Source organism: Chlorocebus sabaeus, chromosome 11 (genome assembly GCF_047675955.1).
Source record: "Chlorocebus sabaeus isolate Y175 chromosome 11, mChlSab1.0.hap1, whole genome shotgun sequence".
In the NCBI taxonomy this organism is placed as follows: Eukaryota; Metazoa; Chordata; class Mammalia; order Primates; family Cercopithecidae; genus Chlorocebus; species Chlorocebus sabaeus.
In genome coordinates this window covers 41,348,955-41,365,919 of record NC_132914.1, presented here as the reverse complement: position 1 = coordinate 41,365,919, position 16,965 = coordinate 41,348,955, and the positions used below count along the sequence as shown (strand labels likewise).

The following is a 16,965-nucleotide window of genomic DNA, read 5'->3' as shown; positions in this document are numbered from 1 at the left end:
CTGGTGGTTCTGCAGGTCAAAGTAATCCATCTTAAATACTAATCCATCATGTTGACTTCTGATGAACTCTAGTTCTGGGAAGGCCTCTAAGATTTTTACTTACCATGAATCCCTCCCTTAAGCAAATTCTCTGTGGTGTATAAGCCCTGGGTCTGGAGAATAAGAGGGCAAGGATACGTCACCTCAGAGGTACCGAGATATGGCTTCTGTAATAAGTCCCTATTAAATGTTGTTTCCTATGAAAATGGATATGTCAGCCTCTTTATTCAGCCTCTCAGCTTCCCTCAGTCTTTGGGGATAGGTTTGCAAAGACCTACTCACCACAGAACAGTGACAGAAGCCATTTAGCAATATGGAAAAAAAAATTCCACTAGCAAAACCCATAATGAACAAGAGGAGCAGATAACCATTAGGAAGAAATGATTAATAGTTCATGAAGTAAGAAAGAATCAATTGCCATGAGCAGAGACAGAAGAAGAAGACAAGTTCAAAGTTTATTAGGAAATTTGATCGGAGAATGAGAGGGGACAAGTTTGGAGTTCATCAGGAAATTAAATCAAGAGTCCTCACCATTTACAGAAGGTTATGATTCCTTCTCTAATATTCCATAAAAGTTCATAGGTTTTTTAGTAAGAGAAAAAGGAGAAGGAAATTGCCAAATAGAAGAAATCAAGCTGAGTACATCATATAATCTTTCCTACTGTAAGTAAAAAAAAAAAAAAATAGAACTCACTTCCATTATTTTAAAATAATTTGTACTCAATAAACCACTTGAAATCGAAAGTGCTTTTTCAGGGCTGATTACTTATATCACCAGGAGAATTAAAATGTAAGCCATAACTGAAATGTGATTTTAGTATAAGGAGATAAAAGTTTGCAACAGAATAATTTAACAAAATGTAGTGATTACAAAACCAAATGTCCTGTTTATAATTCACACCATTAGCTTAATGGTGTGATTCTCAATCAATCTTCAATATAGGCAGATGACTTTTCTCCAAACTAGATATTTTGGTCTAAATTTGCCTTAGCTTCCTACACTGAGAAAATTTTCTCCAATGGGAGCTAAACACATCCAGCCATTGCTTGTAACAGGTATCTATTGTTTTGTCTCCCCAGCACTCTCTATCCATTTTTGGAAAATGACCCACTCCCATTCACTATCCACCCTTATCCTCTTCTATCCATATAATTACTATGCAGGATATGATGCTTGTTTAATGTTTGGTGGATGATCCAACTAACATTGAGTTCCTAAATATTCTCTGTGTCAATGACCCACCTCTCCACTCTACTTTAGGACTCACTCTCTAAAGACCACACCCTACTTGGGAATCACTACTGAAGAATGGTTTACTTCTGTTGCAACATGTCATGTGACCACACCCACCAATTCTTTCCTTTTTCTTACTCCCATCTCACCTGCTGAGCCTCCAAATCTTTAGGCCCCTGCCCACTCCTCCCAGACTGTTACGGGAAGTCAGGGACCCTGAACAGAGGAACCGGCTGGAGCCGCGGCAGAGGAACATAAATTGTGAGGATTTCATCTTAATATGGACATTTATCATTTCTCAAATAATACTTTTATAATTTCTTATGCCTGTCTTTAATCTCTTAATCCTGTTATCTTTGTAAGCTGAGGATGTACGTCACCTCAGGACCACTGTGATAATTGTGTTAACTGCACAAATTGATTGTAAAACATGTGTGTTTGAACAATATGAAATCAGTGCACCTTGAAAAAGAACAGAATAATAGCGATTTTTATGGAACAAGGGAAGACAACCATAAGGTCTGACTGCCTGCAGGGTTGGCAAAAAGAGCCATATTTTCTTCTTGCAGAGAGTCTATAAATGGATGTGCAAGTAAGAAACATATCGCTCAATTATTTTCCTAGCAAGGAATATTAATATTAATACCCTGGGAAAATAATGTGTTCCCGGGGGGAGGTCTATAAATGGATGCTCTGGGAATGTCTGTCTTGTGCAGTTGAAATAAGGACTGAGATAAACCCTGGTCTCCTGCAGAACCCTCAGGCTTACTAGGGTTGGGAAAACTCCCTGGTAAATTTGTGGTCAGACCAGTTCTCTGCTCTCAAACCCTGTTTTCTGTTAAGATGTTTATCAAGACAATGCACTGCTGAACATAGACCCTTATCAGTGGTTCTGTTTTTGCCCTTTGCCCTGTGATCTTTGTTGGACCTTTATCAGTGGTTCTGCTTTTGCCCTTTGCCATGTGATCTTTGTTAGGCCCTTATCAGTGGTTCTGCTTTTCGTTCTTTGAAGCACGTGATCTTTGTACCTACTCTCTGTTCTTACACCCCCTCCCCTTTTGAAACCCTTAATAAAAACTTGCTGGTCTAAGACTCAGGTGGGCATCACAGTCCTACCAATATGTGATGTCACCCCAGCATCCCAACTGTAAAATTCCTCTCTTTATACTGTCTCTCTTTATTTCTCAGTAGGCCAACACTTATGGAAAATAGAAAGAACCTACTTTAAAATATTGGCGGCGGGTTCCCCCAGTACCAGACCATCATCTCCCTCACCTGTTTTCCACGTCCAACCACAATCCCCTATCAGTCAAATGAATAATGCTTTTCCTGTAACTCTCCATTTATTTTCCATCCTTTGTTTCCAACACAGCAAGCCTGATCAGTCTCCACCCAGATGAATCACGCTCAAATTCTCTTCTGGATGACTGAACTCTCAAAAAGAACACTGCTCAACAATCCAGACTGGTATCATTCAAATTTATAGTGGCTAACAACCCTCATGATAATCAGCAACCCTTTCATTTGTTCTGAGTCAGTTCACTTCCCAACTCCCAAGGGCCACTATTCCAAACCTTAACCACTTCCTTAAACCGCTTGCATCATCAAGCCCCTCCATCTTTATCGTCAGATCTTCTTTTTCACAGTAAATCAGAGGTTAGCAGATTAAAGAGATACCAGGTTATCAGCTTTAATAGACAGACAAATATTCACCTTCCTGTTCCTCCACCTCAAACATACCTAATGGAGTACCAATCTTTATCTCACTCATGCCTATATTTGAGAAACCAGGGTCTCTCCTCTTTTCCTCTCCAAGCCACCATTTCTACCTGTGTCTTAAGTCTGAGACCACAGAAACCTTCAGAGATGTTGTCTTTCTTCTATATCTTTTTACCTCCACTTTAGCTCCTTCTCCCACGAATATAAGCAGGCCAATTAATCTTATCCCCCAAATAAAACTATCTGCCCCACCAACAACAACAAAATGTTCCCTTGGCCCTTCTTCCATTTTTAGCACTTCTCCATTTCTTTCTTCTAGTTTCTCACCAAATGTCTAGAAACTATGTGCATCTATACATATGTGTGCCTTTTATACATATAAGCACACAGACAATAAATATAAAATATGTGCATTTTATATATTTATATAATAGAAACATGGCAATCGTTTAAGGAATAAACAGAGAAAAAAATATATATAATACTATGTGTATGTGTGTGTATGGATATTTATTTATTTATTCCTTAAAACATTGCCATGGTTTCTAATCCAACCTCTAGACCAAAAATACCTTCAGTAAGTCACCTATTTATCTTATCACTGCTAAGTCCAAAGCTCTATCTAAATTATCTTCCTAATTGACCCAACTACAGCATTCAAAACTACTTTATTTTCCCCCATTACATACAGAGTATACCTTTATTTGTTTAGTCTTTCTCTCTCCTCTAGGAACTAAGTTTTTATGAGGGCGAAGACCTTGCCGGCTTGATTCACTGTCTAGAATTGTGTCTGGCATGTTATACGCGATGAACATTTATTGAATAAATATCACCTACCTCTAGGCAAAAATCGGTTAGTTCAGAGGTGGGAACCACACCCTGAGACAACTTCACTCTCTTCACCGAGAGTTTAAACTTGAGACCAGGAAAGTCAACCCAGTCTCTTTAGGTAATAAAAATTCACCTTCAGTGTAAAAGGAGAATAAAGCAGATAATATAGAGAAAGTGAGACAAATAGCATCCTAACAGATTTCAAGACCTTGGTTTCATTTATCCCAATGTCCCAATGTCCCTGTCACTTCATTGTATCCTTGGTCTCTGAAATATCCTAACATCCTTATAGTAAGTTACCTTTTTAACTTAAACTAATTTAGTCTTTTCTTCTGTCATTATCAAGAGATTCCTTACTAATATACTATTCTTTGGTTGGATAGGTTCAAAAATAAACATCCTAAAGCCAATGTTCCAAAAAAAAAAAAAAAAGAGAGAGCAAAAGTTTACAGTTCCAACTCCCTGAATGAACAATATGTGTAAAATATATTTAACGAAAATGTGGTGTGATATGGAGTCATTTTCTTTATGATTTATAAACTCTCTGCCACACTTAGGTACTATTTACGGGGGGGAAGCTATTTTCTTGTTCATATCTTCTCTAAAAAAGATGACGTATATATCACCATGCAATACTATGCAGTCATAAAAAAGGATGAGTTCAAGTCCTTTACAGGGACATGGATGCAGCTGGAAACGATCATTCTGAGCAAACTATCACAAGGACAGAAAACCAAACACCATATGTTCTCACTCATAGCTGGGAACTGAACAATGAGAACACTCGGACATGTGGTGGGGAACATCACACCCCAGGGCCTGTCATGGGGTTGGGGGCAGGGAGATGGACCGCATTAGGAGAAATACGTAATGTAAATGTTGAGTCAATGGGTGCAGCAAACCAACATGGCACATGTATACCTATATAACAAATTCACACATTGTGCACCTGTACCCTAGAACTTAAAAGTATAATTTTAAAAAATTTAAAATTTTTAAACAAGTTTTCAAAAAACAAGATTATGTATATATTCATTTTATTCCTAATGCTTTTTTTTTTTTTTTTTTTTTTTTTTTTTTTTTTTTTTTTTTGAGACGGAGTCTCGCTCTGTCACCTCGGCTATAGTGCAGTAGTGCAATCTCGGCTCACTGCAACCTACGCCTCCCACGTTCAAGTGATCCTCCTACCTCAGCCTCTCAAGTAGCTTGGATTACAAACATGCGCCACCACACCGGGCTAATTTTTGTATTTTTAGTAGAGATGAGGTTTCACCATGTTGCCTAGGCTGATCTCGAACTTCTGACCTCAAGTGATCCGCCCACCTCGGCCACCCAAATTGGTGGGATTACCAGCGTGAGCCACCACACCTCCCCGAATGCTATTTTTTTGAAATGAAGTTTGGTACTAATTTTACCTCATGCTAATTTTCCTTAGACAGTAGGAAAAGTAAACCATTAACAGAGAGAAATTGAAAAGTAAACCATTAACCGAGAGTAGTTGAAGAACCCAGTTACAACCACGCATAACAACTTTAAGGCAGGAGGACAAACTAAAATGTCTCCTACATTGGCATTTAGAAACAGTAAAGTTGTATCTTGGAAAATATAAATTAAATAATGAGCAATACTACATTTCATGGGTCATGGTACTTACCAAACAAACGCTGATGGAACAGAAATTTGCCAGCTATCAGTCCTGTGAGAATGGCAAGTAGCCATAGAAGCACCTTCAAAATCCTCCAGCCAACTCCTCTAGGGTATTTATTTGTAACAAATGAAAAACAGTTTCCAACAACAATAACATTGGCTTCTGTTTGGCTATGAGAAACCGGGTCCTCCGCAAATATTAAGAAGTTAAAGAAGATCACCAAGTAAGCCACAATCATGCGAGACCAGGGATGCTGGAAATAATAACGAAAGTCTTTACCCATTCTTCAAAACTCCCAGTTCGTAGTTTACCTGCATAAGAAAAGATAGATAGGGTTAGAGCAGGAAAACAAGTAGTCTCTTCCTTCTTTTTATCAGTTCAGGTTTATAACAGTTCCATAAAAAGGTATTTGGAAAAGATGATACCTGTTCCTACTTATGGCTCCAAGACAAGTCTGAGAATGAGGAAAGCAAATATTGCCCCTTCCCTAACACCTAATCATACCTTTGATCATTTGGAGACTTGGGAAAGAAAAACAATGGAAGAGTAAGGGGAGACAAGGGGATGTGAGAGGGCAGAACACTGTCCAAAATTGGGATGGTGACCAAGATGACATGTAGAGGTCCTCCCAGGGGGAAACACAGAGGTGGCACAACCACGGCTCATTGCAGCCTCCACCTCCTGGGCTCAAGTGATCCTCCCACCTCAGCCTCTCCAGTAGCTGTGACCACACGCATGTGCCACCACACCTGGTTAACTTTTGTATTTTCTGTAGAGACAGGGTTTTCATCATGTTGGTCTTGAACTTCTGGGCTCAAATGATCTGCCCACCTAAAGTTCCCAAAGTGCTGGGACTACAGGTGTGAGCCACCATACTTGGCCTCCTGTTTTTGATTATTACAAAATCAAAACGATATAGAGGTAAAATGAGCATATATTAACGAAAGTTAAACAATATTCTCTCCTCTGTCCAAATCCCTCTCCTCAGAGTTATGACTGCTTACGAATTTGGTGTAATTACTTTCAGATATTCTTCTAAACACTGACAAATGTATACACATGAATAAACTTTTATTAAAATGTTCACAGTCTAGTTATCAAATAATTTCAATAGAGAGTAAGTTCTATGAAATAGCTAAGTCTATGGCAGAGTAGTAGCCCACAGAAAGGACTGGGCAATCCTTTGCATTGGGTGAACGAGAAGAGGAAGATTTCACAAAAGATATCCCCAAGTTTAAGGCTGGAGGATTAGCATAATTTTTTTTACTAGTGAAGAAGGGACGGATAGAAGGCAAGCCACTCTAGGCAGTGGCTACGGCACATCCAAAGGCACATGGCACTGCAAAATATGTAATATGCCTACAGTAGTGGGTCCTAACCTGAATATGTGCACTGGAAGTACATAGCCATCTTAAAATGAAAATGCTCAGGCCCACCTCCAAAGTCTTGCTCAGTTCCTCCCTCTTCCCACTTTGGGAACCAGCCTGCCCATAAAGAACACAAGCTGTAACTTCCACATGAAGAGATCTGTCTGGGTTCACCAGGGCTTGTAAGTGGATGATTATGTCTATGTAGTTCTGGTGTTTGGTGTTCGTGAGCCCATTTGGCTCTCAGACTAAACTGTGTCTGTTTTTCAGCAACAACACTGATTCAATCTTAGATATCAAAAATAATACAGACAAAAATTTGACTGCCACCTGCCAATTCATTTTTCTTCTCTCCCAAATTGTTTAGAATTCAGAAAGGGAAGAGGGAGAAGAGGGTCCTTTACAAAGTCTATAGCAGTTTACATGCCAGGCTCTGTGCTGGATGTCTGCATGTATCATTGTGTCATTTTTGTCACAACAACCCCCTGAAATACTGTTATTATCATTCCTGCCACTTCATTTTACAGGGTGACACAGATTTTCTAACTTACTCAAAGTCACCTAGCAGGAGAGCTCTGATCTGAGCCTCTGAGGCCGACCCCAGGTGCTGATCACCATTCTCTGTAGATAGTCAGATCAACTCCTTACACTTTCCTTGCCTAGAGAACAGGCCTAGGTCCCAGTCCCAGGGATGCCATCCCTTGAATGTCTTCTGGAGACATGTTCTCCTCCAGACACAAATATAATAACTCTGTAATATCTACTTCTAACGCATAAAAAAAAATTGTGTGTGTGTGTGAGAAAGAATCCTTTATAAACTCTGAACACTTGGTGGGGGGACTATCCATTGATAAATACTCTCACTTTCTACATGACTGAAATCATAAAGACCATGCCACAAGCCTGAAGTAAGTCAATGGAAGATCTGAGATAGCTCCAAGGCTCCCAAGTCCCAATCCAATATTCTGGGCTGATGAATGCCAATTCAAGCCACAATCTTAGTTCATGAGGACTTGTCATGACTATTTTACAAAAGCAATATAAACATGCAAAAGGATTGGCAATAGAATTCAGCCAAGCAAACAGTCACTGTGCCTTGGATTCATAAGCCTTCTAAGCGATTTTAAGTCGCTTGTTATCTCTGTGAATACTCTGAAATCTATCCCCAGGGGCTGTAGCTTGGATTGCCTAGGAATGGTGACTATCTCAAGAGTCTTGTTTTTGTTTTTGTATTTTTCAATATGAGGCTCATCACCTGCTACAGCAGCAGAAACTTAAACATGTGACTCTCACACCAAAGACAGCAAAGCAAGTAGTGAAGAACAAAAATGAACTTTTATGCGTTTTCATGATATTTGATGTGTAAGAATGCCAGAATAGGTTGGTTTTCAACTCAATTTCACACACCACTTTTGGAAGTGTCCAAAGACCACCACTACAAGAAAAATTCATCACTGGTCACCAGTGAGTCATAAAAAAGAAATAGTTCCCATATGCCCATCAGAACTAGAAAGGAGTATTATTTAAGAAGCTGTTATTACAGGTTGCTGTCACTGCTTTTGCCAGTGAAGAATTCTACCATCACCTCCCCTCCCATCATGCACACACACAATTAAGGCAGTAGGAGTTAGAAATACTACTGAAATACCATTATTATCATTCCTATCACTTCATTTTACAGAGAGGAAATTGAGGCTCACATGAACTTTGTAACTGGTCCAAAGTCACCTCTCAGAAGAGCTGTGATCTGAGCCTCTGAGGCTGACTCCAGGGCCTTATCACCATTTCCTGCAGACGGCCAGATCAACTCCAATACATACAATCTTGATTCTTTTTTTAAATACATGCATTTTGGAGGCTAGCACATACTTATTTTCTTGTTTTTAACTTGAGAATCTTGCTTCGTGGGTTATGTGATGTCCACATGCTCAAGTTAAATTAGAACATTCAAAAAATTTCGGAGACAGCTGTTTCTCTCCAGCATTTATATTATTTAGGGAAAGAGAACTATAGCATTGACCAATACTCCTGCACTAGTACATGATTGTATTTAATTACCGCGGTAATGCCATGAATGCTACTATCACTGCCACATTACAGGGAAGAAAACAAACGCTCAGAGCAGTTGCTGCCTGTTTAATTTACATAGCAAGTGGAAACATCAGTGTTTGAATCCAGACCTACACCTAGCCCTTAATCTTTCTAATATGCCACAAAGCTGGAAGTGTTTCTTCCAGTAAGATATTTCCCATCACGGTTACAGCTTATTCTGTATTTCCACTAACAGTTTCAACTAGTGGAACAAAACAGGACCCCATTATTGATCATTTAAGCCGGCTGGAATTTATTCTTGCCTCATAATTCTGAAGTTGAAGTGGTATCTTCTAGAGGGTCCCAAATTTCAAACCCTTACATAATAATTTGAATTAAACCTCTGCTTATCCTCACTTCATGACTTCGTACACAGGCTGCAAATGTTTGCCTAGTCATCTCAGCCCTACTTGCTAGTTCCTTAGGTACCCCAACATTATCCAGAGAACCAAAGCCGTTTTCACCTCTGTAGTGCACATAAAACATCTTTACAATCAGTATGATCATTAGGTGTATCTACTGTTAAATTTAAATGCAGGCTTGAGGCTGTTCAAATGGACTATGTTATACAGGGCACATAGTCTGCAAAACCTTTCCATTTTTAAATTCATTTCTATAACCACAGATGACAATGAGCTTTTATCTTAGCTGCTGGCTCATTATAGTGAATTTATCTGTGTATGTGTTTGTCTCCCTCACTTGATCATAAGCTCCTCAGAGAAGTGGCTGTTTACTGCCAGGGCACAGCACAATACTGGGCTCATATTGGGTGATCAGTAGGTATCTATTGGATGAGCTGAGTGGTACACTCACAAAGAGAAGCTCCCTCATTATTTAGGTGAGATGAGAAGAGGGTGGAGCAATCTGCCATTCAACTTCCGCTAAGGCAAACAAAGCGAAGAGGAGCAGTGGAGACCAAGGACTACATTGATGACCTGGCCAGTAACAATACTAATGCACCCCCACTCAACTCCCTCTCATTTCAGCACGAGGTGTTAAATTAATATTTCTAAGGCTAACATTTGTTGAGCACATACTATATACCAGTCACTATGCTGATGAGCTTTACCAGCATCTCTTAAATTTCATAGCAAACCAATGAAGAAAATATTATTTTCCCCATTTCACAAATATTGAAACTGAGACTTAGAGTTCAGTACCTTGTAAAAAAATAACAAAATTAATTTATATCAGAGCCACAATCTAAACCCAAGCCACCTGGCTTCAACACTCCATGCAATGCCTCCCACACACAAAGACACAAATTCTAAAATCTTACCCTTTACATTAGTTAGAAAGTTTCTGATAATAAAGCCATCTGATATTTAAAAAAAAAAAAAATTCACAGTACTTCTATTTTGTGCAAAGGCACAGAAGAAACTGCCTGGGACTGATTTAGAGCTGTATCAGTAGTTGCGTGTGGCTGGAACACTGGGTGCTTGGCATTATCCTGTGAGAGTTAAGGATAATTTGGAGCCAATCCAACAAAGATTATCCAAAAGTGTTGGTCTCTATTTTACTGAAAATAGAGAATTATCAAAGGTTTCAGAGCAGAAGAGACAATCATGCATATAAAAGTGATGATGTACAGATTTGTTAACTCCATAACAACATTCATTCATTCATTTGTTCAATATTTACCACTTGCCTATTTTTTGCCAGGCACAGGCCTATGTGCTAGGGTAACTAACAGACAAAGACCTGTTGCTTGTATCTGATAGTTTCTTTGAGGGAAACAGATATTAAACAAATAAAAATTAAACACAGTATTCAAGAAAGTTCACAGAGAAAATTAAAGCAAGGAAAAGTTAACAGGGAGTGTCAGGTGTGAGGGAAGTTGAAGACCTCATTATAAGGTGACATCAGAAGACAGGCACAAAAGAAGGGAGAGAAGTCAGCAGCTATCTGGGGAAAGTGTGATCCAGATAGAGGGAACAAAAGTTGGAAAGGCTATTGTTGGGTGCAGGTTTAGAGCAAATTAAGGATCTTCAAGGAGGGCAGTATGACTGGATGGGGAGCAGGTGCAGGGGAGTATGAAAGAGATGAGGTACAGGAGGTAGCACCTGATCATGAGCAGACCCTGAAGCCCTCCTATGTGGGCTTTCACCCCAAGTGGGATAGGAAGCAGAGGAGGGACACAATCTGATTTATATGTCAGAAGGGCCTGTCTGTTTCCTGATAGAAAATATTTTGTAAGAAAGGAGGGCAAGGAACAGAAGCAGGGAAGCTACTGAGGAAGCCGTTGCCAAAGAGATGCAGCAACTTGGACCAAGCAGAGAGAAATTAAGGCAGTTTAAACAACTCTGGTTCTGGGCACATCAAAAATAACTACTAAGATTTACTAATACATTGGATGTAGACGTGATCTAGGCAAAATCCAGAATGGAACTACCATTTCCTGAGATGGAAAACGCATTTCCTGAGATGAAGAGGGTTGCAGTAGTGTAGACAGCACTTGTAATTAACACTTTTTAGTGCTCTTAGGGGTTGGGCTCTTGGAAAGCACTTTCCACGTATTTTCTCAATTATTCCTGATACCAGCCATTTGGATTTACCAGTGAAGAAACAGAAATTCAGAGAGGTTATGATCTGTCCAGGATCATAAAGCTACCAGCTGACAGAAACAGGTATGACTACCTCTATATAACTCCAAAGTTATTACTCTTAGTTACCATTGTGTGATGTATAAAATACAGAATAAAATTTCAATGGGAACGAAGTAAGAGTTAAGTACTAAGTGATGACTTGCACCTAGTAGGCCTTCAATACATATTTGCTGATGGATGAATAAATGAATAAACAGATGTATGGATAACAGAAAACAGACCAGCCTGGGTGAGGGAAAAAAAAACCAAAAAACAAAAAACTAGAAGACTCCATTCCAGAAAGAGTACAGTCTGGATAATACACATCCAAATCTGCAAAAGGAGAAATGGCAGAAAGGTGAAAAACCAAATTTATAGACTGTCCTCAAAGAGCTACAAACTTTCGAAAGCAATCTCAGGCGGCACAACATCATTTCTGTTTTTGTCTATTGGTGGTATGGGGATGTGGGGGTGGGGAGAGGCAGAGCCCACAAGGAGTATGAAAAGTCTTATACTTACTTTCCAACCTACCTGGTCTCACACACACATATGTACACACGCGCACAGACCAGTCCTGAGGTAATGACAGGTCTTAGTAGATTATCTTCAATTGTTAGATAAAAAGGCAAGAAAAGATTACATATACCATTTTACATAATGCAAGTGCCTAATACAGGTTTAAAAAAAACACACAAATAGCAATAATAACAGAAATAAAGTTAGAACTTCTTACTTTTAGTCTAATACAAAAGACCACAGGGCTTTTAAATAAACAGCAACCTTTTAAGTCAATCAATAAAACCACTATAAGTGGTTCTGATAGATTCCAGGACAGTATTTGTGGTACCTTAGCTAATTTAGAGGTTTACATCTATAAATCACTTCCTAGATTTTCTCTTCACATTGTTTCAACCTTTAAGTGATTTTTCTTCCCTTGTTCCTATCCTGCAGTCCTTGGGTAAACAAATTGCTTAATCAATGCAAGTTTTTAAAACAGCAACTCCAAAAGCAAAATAGGTCTACTGGTCCTCTGAACAGAGACAACTTTCCATTGAAATGGCAAAATACTTATGAGCCCTAGCACATTATAAAGTTAAAAAATAATCACTACTATATCCTTTAAAAATGTTTAGACCTCCTTTTCAGTGATTTGTTTGTAATAAAGAATTGCCAGCCGGGCGCAGTGGCTCACACCTGTAATCACCGCACTTGGGGAGGCCAAGGCGGGCCGATCACGAGGTCAGCAGTTCGAGACCAGGCTGACCAACATGGTGAAACCCCATCTCTACTAAAAATACAAATATTAGCCAGGCAAGGTGGCGTGCGCCTGTAATCCCAGCTACTCAGGAGGCTGAGGCAGGAGAATCCCTTGACTCGGGACGGCGAGGTGGCAGTGAGGTGAGATGACGGCACTGCACTCCAGCCTGGGCGACAGAACCGGACTCCATGAAAGAAAGAAAAGGAAAGAGAAGAAATTGCCATGGCCATATTCCAAACATAATGCCAAAGAAAAAAACATTTAATTAATTAAATAGAATTCATGTAAAAAGTGTATTTTTTAAAGGCAGCTTAAAGAAGCATGGATAAAACTGACAAGAGCCAGTTTGTCATCACAGGGATGAGAGGGAGGGTGGAATAGGAGGGATAAATGCCTGAGACAAAATGTCAAAATCCATAATTACTTTCAAACTACGAAGACTGGAGGGATAAAAGAAAGTATATCCATGGTCAAATGTCAATACTTTACAACAAAAAAAAATGAGGTTTACAGGGATTCAACTACTTTTATATTCAATAAACTGGAAGACCTCGTTTCTGAAGCCAAAACAAAAACCCTGTAGCTTCCTAGAAGTCTTTCCTTGGATTTCAGACCATAACATCATTTATAATTAGGGGGCAATACATATCCTTATATTCAACATACTTTTCCTCATGTTTTTTTCCTTTTTGGTTCCTGATAAGCATGTGATGTTTACTCCCCTCTCTCTCTCTCTCTCACACACACCCACACACACACACTCTTCATTGTTTCACAGACGGTAGAATACACTTGTGGGCCTGTGGCATTTTCAAAAATAGGAATAAAAAAATAGTTTTATTTAGTCACGATGAAGTTAGCAAACACCCAAACACCCAAGTCTTTGGTTTTTTTTCCCCAAGAACAACACCTACGAACGGCAACCTGTTAATTTAATTAAGAAAAATAGGGCTTTTACTCAGTTCCTAGGCTAGGAATCGCTGAAGCAAGGAAAGTTCAAGGTCTGCTCTCCCACCGTATCTCTGCACCCCGGAGCCGGGAGTTTGAGGGCTCCTACCAAGAGCCTTTCGCCCGGGAGTCTCCACTGCCCTTAGCCAGAGGGCTGGTGTGTCCCCCTCCTTCCTTGACACTTCACCCTGCCTCTTTGGCTGCCATCCCCAGGAAGGCAGGAGCACAGGCGCCGGGGAATTCGGGGGCCGGGCCAGGGTTCCGCGGCTGCTTCCGCACTCGCGGGCAGGGACGAGGAGGCAGCCGGGCTGCGGGCGGCAGGGCCGGGAGGGCTCCGCTGCGGCCGGACCGAGTGGCGGGGGAGGCTCGCCCAACGCCCGGGCCCACGTACTCACCCGAAGGGTCGCGCGGAGCGACTACACACGGGAGCCGCGGTCAAGCACAGCCCTCGGCGCGCCGGCGGCCTCGCTGGGAAGCGCGGCGAGACGGGCCGGCGGCGTCGCTGCCGCTGCTGCTGTCACGAAGCTATAAATACCGGCTCGGCCCACACCCGCCGCCGCCTACGCCGGGCGCCCTCCGCGCCGGTGCTTAACCGCGCCGCGCTCCCGCCGCAAAGTCCGCGGCCGCGGGCCGGGCAACGCGAGCGCAAGGGCACTGGCGCCGCGCAGGTGACCGCGATCATGCCAGCTGTGTGCAACCTCTGCAGCTGGAGGCATGGCCTTTCCCAGCCCCCGCCCTCCCGCCCGCACCACGGGCTGACTCCAGCCCGCGAGCCGCGTGCGCCACGGGCAGAGTCTGCCCGGGCCGGCCCACCTCTGCAGAGCTGCAGCTGCATGCAGGAGGGGGACGATTCAGGAACCTGGTGGGGGTTGGGGGGCGGCTGACAGAAAATCCACCATCCTGCAGGGAACCAATGAGGGTCCCACTGGAATGTCCTCGAAGAGCTACAAACTTTCGAAAGCAATCTCAGGTCACAAAACATGATTTCCGTTTTTGTCTGTTGGAGATGTGGGGGTGGGGAGAGGCAGAGCCCATGAGTAGTATGAGAAGTCTTCTACTTACTTTCCAACCTGCCTAGTCTCACACACACACTTGTGTACACATACATTCATACACACATAGAGATGCACAAATACACTCATGCATACATATGTATACACACATAAGCACAAGTACACACATGCATACACATGTATACCTCAGCACACATACTCATGCCCAATTTTTAAACTTTTTGCAGTCTGAGGCTCTCAGAAGGCTGTCATTCTATGGTACCTAAATGATACCGCTGCGGCATAGGGCAGGAAGACCCTTTGACTACATTTGACCAATTCCTGTCTTCCTCAGTGTAACCTCCTTTCCATCATATATGTGTGGCCTCTGTTTCCTTCCATACCTAATAGCAGCTGCCACCTCAGTTTACCAGTTGCTGAAAATGTGTTAACAGCTGCTATCCAGCATGCTAATATTTCTTGGTAATGGAAGTTATCACTAGTGTATATAATCAAATGGAAAATAGGATAATTTCTATACGCCCATATTAGCAAACTTATGAAGGAAGAGGTAGGCCTTCTCCTGGACTGGTAGCCTGATTCAGGAATGGATTGGAAGGCAAGAGGGAGAACTGAGGTGTCAGCAGATTTTAAGATGGGATGGAGAGAACCATGCCCAAGTGCCACAGGGTAGCTTATCTGCACAGGGATAATTGGGAATTCACTGCCATAATTCCCACTAATTTGACATTTTTCTAGCTTCCAAGAATGACCATATATATATGGTTTTATATATGTGTGTATATATATATATATGCCTCTCATATATATCAGAGTGAACTCAATCCACTCCATAATCAATTGAACTACATGGGTGTCTACTAAAATGAACTTCAGTTCATCAGAACCGAAATGTCATTCAGCAGCTTGTCTTCTGTCTCCTTAAGAAATGGAATCCCCACATCCCCACACCACTATATATATAGTAGTCAATCATTTGCGGTCATTTTACGGAACTCTTAACTAGAAAGGTTCTCTTTTGTAATGCTCTAACAAGTTTTGCCAGAAAGAGTTGTTGCCTATGCAGCACTTTGTACATTTTACTATTACACTTTTATTGTTCTTTTTTGCAACTTCTTTTTTCCCCCACTATGCTATGAACTCTTCAAGGGCAGAGACTAAATGTTACTCATCATTGTATCCTTAGTACCTAACATTGTAAGTTATAGTAATGGCTCATAGATACTGGATTAATTCCACATATTAGTCATTATATTCCACTGTGCTTTTATAACTGTAATTAATAGTGTTCTCTAAAGAATTTTTAAACTGTTACACGTGGGTAACTGTTTAACAAGGGTTCCATATGCTATATTTTCCTTGGATCTCCATTTAAAGCAAGGACTCTTCAGTCAGTTAAAACTGAAAAATAGTAAAACTTCACAAATTACACAGAATACTGAGGTCTGTAATTTACTTCTTTTATTATTACTATTTTCTTTGAGACATAGTCTTACTCTGTCCCCCAGACTGCAGTACAGTGGCACAATTATAGCTTACTGCAGCCTGGACCTGCTGGGCTCAAGTGATCCTCCCACCTCAGCCTCCAGAGTAGCTGGAACGACAGGCACACACCACCACACCTGGCTAATTTTTGTATTTTTTGTAGAGACAAGGTTTTGCCACATTGTCCAGGCTGGTCTCAAACTCCTGAGCTCAAGTGATCTGCCCACCTCATCCTCTCAAAGTGCTGAGGATACAGGTGTGAGCCACCGTGCCCAGCCTTTTTTTTTTTTTTAAGAGACAGAGTCTTGCTCTGTCTGTCACCCAGGCTGGCGCGCAGTGGTGCAATCATAGCTCATTGCAACTTCAAACTCCTGGGCTCAAGCAATCCTGCTGACTCACCCTCCCAAGTAGCTGGGATCACAGGTGCACACCACCACACCTAGCTAATTTTTTAAATTCTGTAGAGACAGGGTCTACATTGCCCACCTGATTGTGAACTCCTGGCCTCAACCCATCCTTCAGCCTTGGCCTCCCTAAGTGCTGGGATTTTAGGGTAAGCCAGAGCACCCAGTTGAGGTGTGTAATTTATAACCCCCGTCACCTCCAGACAAAGCAAAATAAAGGAAAATAGGAGGCACTTTCCCTTTCATTGAGAGACTGAAAAAAACATTGTATTTCAGGGGATGGTGGGGTAAAAATCATTTAGTAGCTTGTCGTCTGTCTCCTTAAGAAATAGAACTCAATCCA

General features: G+C 41.2%; 1 protein-coding gene across 3 annotated transcripts in view; it reads right to left on the bottom strand.

Moving 5' to 3' along the window:
- TMEM117 (transmembrane protein 117) overlaps window positions 1-14,440 on the bottom strand; it is a 570,252-nt gene extending 555,812 nt beyond the window's left edge. For all 3 annotated transcript variants that reach the window (XM_008002942.3, XM_008002945.3, XM_008002946.3), the window contains exons 1-2: window positions 14,116-14,440; window positions 5,478-5,782 (exon numbers count right to left, since the gene is read on the bottom strand). In XM_008002942.3, coding sequence (XP_008001133.1) covers window positions 5,478-5,754 — 277 coding nt within the window. In that variant the 5' untranslated portion in view covers window positions 5,755-5,782; window positions 14,116-14,440. The remainder of the gene's footprint in view (window positions 1-5,477; window positions 5,783-14,115) is intronic.
- Window positions 14,441-16,965: the final 2,525 nt, after the last annotated feature.